Source organism: Oncorhynchus clarkii, chromosome 23 (assembly GCF_045791955.1).
Source record: "Oncorhynchus clarkii lewisi isolate Uvic-CL-2024 chromosome 23, UVic_Ocla_1.0, whole genome shotgun sequence".
Lineage (NCBI taxonomy): Eukaryota > Metazoa > Chordata > Actinopteri > Salmoniformes > Salmonidae > Oncorhynchus > Oncorhynchus clarkii.
Window position 1 is genome coordinate 51,315,841 of NC_092169.1, and position 12,235 is coordinate 51,328,075.

Below are 12,235 nucleotides of genomic sequence, written 5' to 3' on the forward strand. Positions count from 1 at the left end.
AATAGTTTGTGTCTGTTATAGTAATGTGCTGTTAACCTCATGTGAAATAGTTTGTGTCTGTTATAGTAACGTGAAATAGTTTGTGTCTGTTATAGTAACGTGAAATAGTTTGTGTCTGTTATAGTAACGTGCTGTTAACCTCATGTGAAATAGTTTGTGTCTGTTATAGTAACGTGCTGTTAAACTCATGTGAAATAGTTTGTGTCTGTTATAGTAACGTGCTGTTAAACTCATGTGAAATAGTTTGTGTCTGTTATAGTAACGTGCTGTTAAACTCATGTGAAATAGTTTGTGTCTGTTATAATAATGTGCTGTTAAACTCATGTGAAATAGTTTGTGTCTGTTATAATAATGTGCTGTTAAACTCATGTGAAATAGTTTGTGTCTGTTATAATAATGTGCTGTTAAACTCATGTGAAATAGTTTGTGTCTGTTATAGTAACGTGCTGTTAAACTCATGTGAAATAGTTTGTGTCTGTTATAGTAACGTGCTGTTAACCTCATGTGAAATAGTTTGTGTCTGTTATAGTAACGTGCTGTTAAACTCATGTGAAATAGTTTGTGTCTGTTATAGTAACGTGCTGTTAAACTCATGTGAAATAGTTTGTGTCTGTTATAGTAACGTGCTGTTAACCTCATGTGAAATAGTTTGTGTCTGTTATAGTAACGTGAAATAGTTTGTGTCTGTTATAGTAATGTGCTGTTAAACTCATGTGAAATAGTTTGTGTCTGTGAATGTACCCTCCTGTGAACAAAAATTTCCTTGGAAGAGAACTAAACTAGTCTGTTCTGTTCTGCAGTTTGGACAAAGCTCTTCACTCTGCTGGCATCAGTTCTGGCTTCATGGTGTTTGGCACCAACCTGACCAACCCTCTGAATGAACTCCTGCTGACTCTACAGCCTGTGAGTACTGTTTGTGTGTCTGTGTGTAGATGAATGCACTTACTGTAAGTCGCTCTGAATAAGAACGTCTGCTAAATGACAAAACGGTTAAGTGTTTGTGTGTGTATATGTGTATGCCATGTGTGTCTGCGCGCAGCCTGGGAGTATACTGAAGCCCTCTTTCCTTAAAGTGGGATAATGTTCCATGCCTTTGGCCTCAGTGGGATAATGTTCCATGCCGTTGGCCTCAGTGGGATAATGTTCCATGCTGTTGGCCTCAGTGGGATAATGTGCCATGCCGTTGGCCTCAGTGGGATAATGTTCCATGCCGTTGACCTCAGTGGGATAATGTTCCATTCCGTTGGCCTCAGTGGGATAATGTTCCTTGTCGTTAGCCTCAGTGGGATAATGTTCCATGCCGTTGGCCTCAGTGGGATAATGTTCCATGTCGTTGACCTCAGTGGGATAATGTTCCATGCCGTTGGCCTCAGTGGGATAATGTTCCATGCCGTTGACCTCAGTGGGATAATGTTCCATGTCGTTGACCTCAGTGGGATAATGTTCATGTCGTTGGCCTCAGTGGGATAATGTTCCATGCCGTTGACCTCAGTGGGATAATGTTCCATGTCGTTGACCTCAGTGGGATAATGTTCATGTCGTTGACCTCAGTGGGATAGTGTTCCTTGACGTTGGCCTCAGTGGGATAATGTTCCTTGTCGTTGGCCTCAGTGGGATAATGTTCCATGTCGTTGACCTCAGTGGGATAATGTTCCCATGTCGTTGGCCTCAGTGGGATAATGTTCCTTGTCGTTGGCCTCAGTGGGATAATGTTCCTATGTCGTTGACCTCAGTGGGATAATGTTCCCATGTCGTTGACCTCAGTGGGATAATGTTCCATGTCGTTGACCTCAGTGGGATAATGTTCCCATGTCGTTGACCTCAGTGGGATCATGTTCCATGTCATTGACCTCAGTGGGATAATGTTCCATGTCGTTGGCCTCAGTGGGATAATGTGCCATGTCGTTGACCTCAGTGGGATAATGTTCCATGTCGTTGACCTCAGTGGGATAATGTTCCATGTCATTGACCTCAGTGGGATAATGTTCCATGCTGTTGGCCTCAGTGGAATAATGTTCATAATTTTAACTTTTAGATATTACTTTATCAGAAGTGTGGAATGGTAAGTTGGCTCGGTAGAGATTTAAATGAGTAGTTCAATGTAGTTTACTTTAATTTGATGTTAGTAGTGGAATGGTAAGTGTTCCGGTGCCTTGGTATATAATCGCTCCATTGCCACCCTTCGTCATCGTTGTCAAATCAGCTAATTAGATCAAGAAGTACTAGAGAAAGAATGAGTCCCAAATGGCACTCCATTCCCTATATAGTGCACTACTTTTGACAAGATCCCTATGGGCCCAGGTTAAAAGTAGTGCACTATATATGGAATAAGGCGCCATTTTGGGACACAGCCAGAGAGAAGTCCTGGCCGTTGATTTCTGCAATTAGAGTAGGATACTTTAATTAAAATATATTATTCCCCTAGGACCCATGGTGAAGGAGAATAATCACCACATTACTGGAGGATTCATAATGTCTTCTCTGTGATGTGAATGACCAAAACCCTGGGTTCCTAATCCCTACATAGCGCACTACTTTTGAGAGATAGAGAGAGAGTTGTTGACATTATATAGAACATAGGCTGCTATTTGAGATCATCCAGACCCTGATTGGCTTGTAGGAGGATATGATGATGGGAATTGTAAAGGTCACAGTGTATCCTACTATTTAAAATGCATGTCAAGCCCAGTCGGAGTTATGAGTGTAAAGCTGCCAAAGTGCCAGGCATTAACATTTCCTCCACAGTGTCGTGCAGCCAAAGCAACTTATTGGACAGTCCTTTTCCCTCAGCATGACTTTCAAAGGGTTTTCAAAAACTTTTAAATATATTAGTTTTTGAGCGACCCACTGAAGCGAACACACAGCTAGACACACACACACACACACACACACACCTACAGTTTCTCAATATGTATACTACCATGCTCCATACTACCATGCTCCATACTTTCATGCTCTGAGTGCATTCTCTGAAGACGTTCTCTTGAGTACGTTCCTGTATTACCTCACGCCGAGCAGCACTCCCCCTACTGTATTACCTCACGCTGAGCAGCACTCCCTCTACTGTATTATCTCACACTGAGCAGCACTGCCCCTACTGTATTACCTCACACTGAGCAGCACTACCCCTACTGTATTATCTCACACTGAGCAGCACTCCCCCTACTGTATTACCTCACGCTGAGCAGCACTACCCCTACTGTATTATCTCACACTGAGCAGCACTCCCCCTACTGTATTACCTCACGCTGAGCAGCACTGCCCCTACTGTATTATCTCACACTGAGCAGCACTCCCCCTACTGTATTACCTCACGCTGAGCAGCACTACCCCTACTGTATTATCTCACACTGAGCAGCACTCCCCCTACTGTATTACCTCACGCTGAGCAGCACTCCCCCTACTGTATTACCTCACGCTGAGCAGCACTCCCCCTACTGTATTACCTCACGCTGAGCAGCACTACCCCTACTGTATTATCTCACACTGAGCAGCACTCCCCCTACTGTATTACCTCACACTGAGCAGCACTCCCCCTACTGTATTACCTCACGCTGAGCAGCACTCCCCCTACTGTATTATCTCACGCTGAGCAGCACTCCCCCTACTGTATTACCTCACACTGAGCAGCACTCCCCCTACTGTATTACCTCACGCCGAGCAGCACTCCCCCTACTGTATTACCTCACACTGAGCAGCACTCCCCCTACTGTATTACCTCACGCTGAGCAGCACTCCCCCTACTGTATTACCTCACACTGAGCAGCACTCCCCCTACTGTATTATCTCACACTGAGCAGCACTCCCCCTACTGTATTACCTCACGCTGAGCAGCAATCCCCCTACTGTATTACCTCACACTGAGCAGCACTGCCCCTACTGTATTACCTCACACTGAGCAGCACTGCCCCTACTGTATTACCTCACGCTGAGCAGCACTCCCTGAACTGTATTACCTCACGCTGAGCAGCACTCCCCCTACTGTATTACCTTAACACTGAGCAGCACTCCCCCTACTGTATTACCTCACGCTGAGCAGCACTCCCCCTATGCATGGTAAATGCCAATTCTTCGTCTGTAGCTAACAGTACTAGTAGCTAGTTAGCCCTATTGACTTAGGCTTGCGACCTATGCACACTACAGTGGGTATTGTAGGCAAGTAAACATTCCAAAATTAACACTGCATGTATTTATTAACGTATCAAGATAAGATATGGTAGTCAGGCAACATATGACATGTGAATAGGAAATGTTACAATCCAAAGTCTGAGTTTATTTTGCCATTGATTTAAAAAAATAAATGCAGTAATTTTCTACGTGGCTGCGTCCTATTTCTTTGCATACTCTCCGTTGAAGCTTGCATGGATGGATGCTTCAAAATATGTACAAACGGAGTACACATCAGAGAAGTGCCCTCCGTGCTCCGTTTCACATACTTTGATTTGGACTCCTACTTTGACCGTCCCATGCAACAATTTGCGTGCTCAGAGCCCTGTAGTATACGTTTGGAGAAACACCACTAGACACACATACACACCTCGCATTTCAACACTCTCCATTGTCTTGACTACATCCTTTGAGGATTAATGGGCCAGGACAGAGTGTTACAGTATAGCAGACTACTACCAGGACAGAGTGTTACAGACCAGCAGACTACTACCAGGACAGAGTGTTACAGTATAGCAGACTACTACCAGGACAGAGTGTTACAGTATAGCAGACTACTACCAGGACAGAGTGTTACAGTATAGCAGACTACTACCAGGACAGAGTGTTACAGACCAGCAGACTACTACCAGGACAGAGTGTTACAGACCAGCAGACTACTACCAGGACAGAGTGTTACAGACCAGCAGACTACTACCAGGACAGAGTGTTACAGACCAGCAGACTACTACCAGGACAGAGTGTTACAGTATAGCAGATTACTACCAGGACAGAGTGTTACAGACCAGCAGACTACTACCAGGACAGAGTGTTACAGTGTAGCAGACTACTACCAGGACAGAGTGTTACAGTATAGCAGACTACTACCAGGACAGAGTGTTACAGTATAGCAGACTACTACCAGAACAGAGTGTTACAGACCAGCAGACTACTACCAGGACAGAGTGTTACAGACCAGCAGACTACTACCAGGACAGAGTGTTACAGACCAGCAGACTACTACCAGGACAGAGTGTTACAGACCAGCAGACTACTACCAGGACAGAGTGTTACAGACCAGCAGACTACTACCAGGACAGAGTGTTACAGACCAGCAGACTACTGATGCTAATTGCCACATCTCAAAACAGCTCTGTGTGTGTGTGGATATTGGAATGATTACACACTGTCTCTCTGTATCTCTCACACTCTCTGTCTCTCTCTCTGTCTCTCTCTCTGTCTCTCTCTCTCTGTCTCTCTCTCTCTGTCTCTGTCTCTCTCTGTCTCTTTCTCTCTCTCTGTCTCTCTCTCTGTCTCTCTGTCTGTCTCTCTCTCTGTCTCTCTCTCTCTGTCTCTCTCTCTCTCTCTGTCTCTCTCTCTCTCTCTGTCTCTCTCTCTCTGTCTCTCTCTCTCTGTCTCTCTCTCTCTGTCTCTGTCTGTCTCTTTCTCTCTCTCTGTCTCTCTCTCTGTCTCTCTCTGTGTATCTAACCTTTGACCTGATGTCTCCCAGGTGTTCCCGTTGGATTATGTCCTGATCACTGTCATCACCATGTACTTTGTGTTCACCTCCATGGCCGGCATCAGGAACTTGGGCATCTGGTTCTTCTGGATACGGGTCAGGACAGCTCCCCCCCCACACACACACACACACACACCTAGGCACACACACACACACACTCGCCCTTTCATAGAGTATTCACAATAATTCACATAATAGAAGATTTGTATCATTATGTCTCATCTCATTGCTACATCTATGTGTGGTAGATGAACCTGCTTTTGCTGTTTCTCCATGATTATCAAATCAAATCAAATGTATTTATATAGCCCTTCGTACATCAGCTGATATCTCAAAGTGCTGTACAGAAACCCAGCCTAAAACCCCAAACATCAAGCAATGCAGGTGTCTGCATTATCTTTCAGACGTATCTATAACTGCATGGTTCCTGTCTCTATCACCTCCTAGGAGACATGCTCTATTGTTTTTAACTAGCTGGAAGACATACTAATCTAACTGACAGCAGACATACTATTTATAACTGCATGTTTCCTGTCTCTATCACTTCCTAGAAGACATTCTCTATTGTTTTTAACTAGCTGGAATACATACTAATCTAACTGACAGCAGACATAATCACCTAACTGACAACAGACATAATCACTTAACTGACAGCAGACATAATCACCTAACTGACAACAGACATTATCACTTAACTGACAGCAGACATAATCACCTAACTTACAACAGACACTATCACTTAACTGACAGCAGACATAATCACCTAACTGACAACAGACATTATCACTTAACTGACAGCAGACATAATCACCTAACTGACAACAGACATTATCACTTAACTGACAGCAGATGTAATCACCTAAGTGACAACAGACATTATCACTTAACTGACAGCAGACATAATCACCTAACTGACAACAGACATTATCACTTAACTGACAGCAGACATAATCACCTAACTGACAACAGACATTATCACTTAACTGACAGCAGACGTAATCACCTAACTGACTGCAGACGTAATCACCTAACTGACAACAGAGGTAATCACCTAACTGACAACAGACATTATCACTTAACTGACAGCAGACATACTAATCTAACTGAACTGTGTTGTCTGACAGCAGACATACTAATCTAACTGAACTGTGTTGTCTGACAGCAGACATACTAATCTAACTGAACTGTGTTGTCTGACAGCAGACATACTAATCTAACTGAACTGTGTTGTCTGACAGCAGACATACTAATCTAACTGAATTGTGTTGTCTGACAGCAGACATACTAATCTAACTGAACTGTGTTGTCTGACAGCAGACATACTAATCTAACTGAATTGTGTTGTCTGACAGCAGACATACTAATCTAACTGAACTGTGTTGTCTGACAGCAGACATACTAATCTAACTGAACTGTGTTGTCTGACAGCAGACATACTAATCTAACTGAATTGTGTTGTCTGACAGCAGACATACTAATCTAACTGAACTGTGTTGTCTGACAGCAGACATACTAATCTAACTGAACTGTGTTGTCTGACAGCAGACATACTAATCTAACTGAACTGTGTTGTCTGACAGCAGACATACTAATCTAACTGAACTGTGTTGTCTGACAGCAGACATACTAATCTAACTGAACTGTGTTGTCTGACAGCAGACATACTAATCTAACTGAACTGTGTTGTCTGACAGCAGACATACTAATCTAACTGAACTGTGTTGTCTGACAGCAGACATACTAATCTAACTGAACTGTGTTGTCTGACAGCAGACATACTAATCTAACTGAACTGTGTTGTCTGACAGCAGACATACTAATCTAACTGAATTGTGTTGTCTGACAGCAGACATACTAATCTAACTGAACTGTGTTGTCTGACAGCAGACATACTAATCTAACTGAACTGTGTTGTCTGACAGCAGACATACTAATCTAACTGAATTGTGTTGTCTGACAGCAGACATACTAATCTAACTGAACTGTGTTGTCTGACAGCAGACATACTAATCTAACTGAACTGTGTTGTCTGACAGCAGACATACTAATCTAACTGAATTGTGTTGTCTGACAGCAGACATACTAATCTAACTGAACTGTGTTGTCTGACAGCAGACATACTAATCTAACTGAACTGTGTTGTCTGACAGCAGACATACTAATCTAACTGAACTGTGTTGTCTGACAGCAGACATACTAATCTAACTGAACTGTGTTGTCTGACAGCAGACATACTAATCTAACTGAACTGTGTTGTCTGACAGCAGACATACTAATCTAACTGAACTGTGTTGTCTGACAGCAGACATACTAATCTAACTGAACTGTGTTGTCTGACAGCAGACATACTAATCTAACTGAACTGTGTTGTCTGACAGCAGACATACTAATCTAACTGAATTGTGTTGTCTGACAGCAGACATACTAATCTAACTGAACTGTGTTGTCTGACAGCAGACATACTAATCTAACTGAACTGTGTTGTCTGACAGCAGACATACTAATCTAACTGAACTGTGTTGTCTGACAGCAGACATACTAATCTAACTGAACTGTGTTGTCTGACAGCAGACATACTAATCTAACTGAACTGTGTTGTCTGACAGCTGACATACTAATCTAACTGAACTGTGTTGTCTGACAGCAGACATACTAATCTAATTGAACTGTGTTGTCTGACAGCAGACATACTAATCTAACTGAACTGTGTTGTCTGACAGCAGACATACTAATCTAACTGAACTGTGTTGTCTGACAGCAGACATACTAATCTAACTGAACTGTGTTGTCTGACAGCAGACATACTAATCTAACTGAACTGTGTTGTCTGACAGCAGACATACTAATCTAACTGAACTGTGTTGTCTGACAGCACACATACTAATCTAACTAAACTGTGTTGTCTGACAGCAGACATACTAATCTAACTGAACTGTGTTGTCTGACAGCAGACATACTAATCTAACTGAACTGTGTTGTCTGACAGCACACATACTAATCTAACTGAACTGTGTTGTCTGACAGCAGACATACTAATCTAACTGAACTGTGTTGTCTGACAGCAGACATACTAATCTAACTGAACTGTGTTGTCTGACAGCAGACATACTAATCTAACTGAACTGTGTTGTCTGACAGCAGACATACTAATCTAACTGAACTGTGTTGTCTGACAGCAGACATACTAATCTAACTGAACTGTGTTGTCTGACAGCAGACATACTAATCTAACTGAACTGTGTTGTCTGACAGCAGACATACTAATCTAACTGAACTGTGTTGTCTGACAGCAGACATACTAATCTCTAATTGTGTTGTCTGACAGCAGACATACTAATCTAACTGAAGACAGCAGACATACTAATCTAACTGAATTGTGTTGTCTGACAGCAGACATACTAATCTAACTGAACTGTGTTGTCTGACAGCAGAACTGTGTTGTCTGACAGCAGACATACTAATCTAACTGAACTGTGTTGTCTGACAGCAGACATACTAATCTAACTGAACTGTGTTTTCTGACAGCAGACATACTAATCTAACTGAACTGTGTTGTCTGACAGCAGACATACTAATCTAACTGAATTGTGTTGTCTGACAGCAGACATACTAATCTAACTGAACTGTGTTGTCTGACAGCAGACATACTAATCTAACTGAACTGTGTTGTCTGACAGCAGACATACTAATCTAACTGAATTGTGTTGTCTGACAGCAGACATACTAATCTAACTGAACTGTGTTGTCTGACAGCAGACATACTAATCTAACTGAACTGTGTTGTCTGACAGCAGACATACTAATCTAACTGAACTGTGTTGTCTGACAGCAGACATACTAATCTAACTGAACTGTGTTGTCTGACAGCAGACATACTAATCTAACTGAACTGTGTTGTCTGACAGCAGACATACTAATCTAACTGAACTGTGTTGTCTGACAGCAGACATACTAATCTAACTGAACTGTGTTGTCTGACAGCAGACATACTAATCTAACTGAACTGTGTTGTCTGACAGCAGACATACTAATCTAACTGAACTGTGTTGTCTGACAGCAGACATACTAATCTAACTGAATTGTGTTGTCTGACAGCAGACATACTAATCTAACTGAACTGTGTTGTCTGACAGCAGACATACTAATCTAACTGAACTGTGTTGTCTGACAGCAGACATACTAATCTAACTGAATTGTGTTGTCTGACAGCAGACATACTAATCTAACTGAACTGTGTTGTCTGACAGCAGACATACTAATCTAACTGAACTGTGTTGTCTGACAGCAGACATACTAATCTAACTGAATTGTGTTGTCTGACAGCAGACATACTAATCTAACTGAACTGTGTTGTCTGACAGCAGACATACTAATCTAACTGAACTGTGTTGTCTGACAGCAGACATACTAATCTAACTAACTGAACTGTGTTGTCTGACAGCAGACATACTAATCTAACTGAACTGTGTTGTCTGACAGCAGACATACTAATCTAACTGAACTGTGTTGTCTGACAGCAGACATACTAATCTAACTGAACTGTGTTGTCTGACAGCAGACATACTAATCTAACTGAACTGAACTGTGTTGTCTGACAGCAGACATACTAATCTAACTGAACTGACAGCAGACATACTAATCTAACTGAATTGTGTTGTCTGACAGCAGACATACTAATCTAACTGAACTGTGTTGTCTGACAGCAGACATACTAATCTAACTGAACTGTGTTGTCTGACAGCAGACATACTAATCTAACTGAACTGTGTTGTCTGACAGCAGACATACTAATCTAACTGAACTGTGTTGTCTGACAGCAGACATACTAATCTAACTGAACTGTGTTGTCTGACAGCTGACATACTAATCTAACTGAACTGTGTTGTCTGACAGCAGACATACTAATCTAACTGAACTGTGTTGTCTGACAGCAGACATACTAATCTAACTGAACTGTGTTGTCTGACAGCAGACATACTAATCTAACTGAACTGTGTTGTCTGACAGCAGACATACTAATCTAACTGAACTGTGTTGTCTGACAGCAGACATACTAATCTAACTGAACTGTGTTGTCTGACAGCAGACATACTAATCTAACTGAACTGTGTTGTCTGACAGCACACATACTAATCTAACTGAACTGTGTTGTCTGACAGCAGACATACTAATCTAACTGAACTGTGTTGTCTGACAGCAGACATACTAATCTAACTGAACTGTGTTGTCTGACAGCACACATACTAATCTAACTGAACTGTGTTGTCTGACAGCAGACATACTAATCTAACTGAACTGTGTTGTCTGACAGCAGACATACTAATCTAACTGAACTGTGTTGTCTGACAGCAGACATACTAATCTAACTGAACTGTGTTGTCTGACAGCAGACATACTAATCTAACTGAACTGTGTTGTCTGACAGCAGACATACTAATCTAACTGAACTGTGTTGTCTGACAGCAGACATACTAATCTAACTGAACTGTGTTGTCTGACAGCAGACATACTAATCTAACTGAACTGTGTTGTCTGACAGCAGACATACTAATCTAACTGAACTGTGTTGTCTGACAGCAGACATACTAATCTAACTGAACTGTGTTGTCTGACAGCAGACATACTAATCTAACTGAACTGTGTTGTCTGACAGCAGACATACTAATCTAACTGAACTGTGTTGTCTGACAGCAGACATACTAATCTAACTGAACTGTGTTGTCTGACAGCAGACATACTAATCTAACTGAACTGTGTTGTCTGACAGCAGACATACTAATCTAACTGAACTGTGTTGTCTGACAGCAGACATACTAATCTAACTGAACTGTGTTGTCTGACAGCAGACATACTAATCTAACTGAACTGTGTTGTCTGACAGCAGACATACTAATCTAACTGAACTGTGTTGTCTGACAGCAGACATACTAATCTAACTGAATTGTGTTGTCTGACAGCAGACATACTAATCTAACTGAACTGTGTTGTCTGACAGCAGACATACTAATCTAACTGAACTGTGTTGTCTGACAGCAGACATACTAATCTAACTGAACTGTGTTGTCTGACAGCAGACATACTAATCTAACTGAACTGTGTTGTCTGACAGCAGACATACTAATCTAACTGAACTGTGTTGTCTGACAGCAGACATACTAATCTAACTGAACTGTGTTGTCTGACAGCAGACATACTAATCTAACTGAACTGTGTTGTCTGACAGCAGACATACTAATCTAACTGAACTGTGTTGTCTGACAGCAGACATACTAATCTAACTGAACTGTGTTGTCTGACAGCAGACATACTAATCTAACTGAATTGTGTTGTCTGACAGCAGACATACTAATCTAACTGAACTGTGTTGTCTGACAGCAGACATACTAATCTAACTGAACTGTGTTGTCTGACAGCAGACATACTAATCTAACTGAATTGTGTTGTCTGACAGCAGACATACTAATCTAACTGAACTGTGTTGTCTGACAGCAGACATACTAATCTAACTGAACTGTGTTGTCTGACAGCAGACATACTAATCTAACTGAATTGTGTTGTCTGACAGCAGAC

The 12,235-nt window shown here is 41.8% G+C and overlaps 1 protein-coding gene across 1 annotated transcript in view; it reads left to right on the top strand.

The window, feature by feature from the left end:
- The window catches only part of LOC139381915 (LMBR1 domain containing 1), a 273,723-nt gene that overhangs the window by 214,686 nt on the left and 46,802 nt on the right, over nucleotides 1–12,235 (top strand). Inside the window, exons 12-13 of the mRNA XM_071125774.1 lie at nucleotides 801–903; nucleotides 5,657–5,761. Coding sequence (XP_070981875.1) covers nucleotides 801–903; nucleotides 5,657–5,761 — 208 coding nt within the window. The remainder of the gene's footprint in view (nucleotides 1–800; nucleotides 904–5,656; nucleotides 5,762–12,235) is intronic.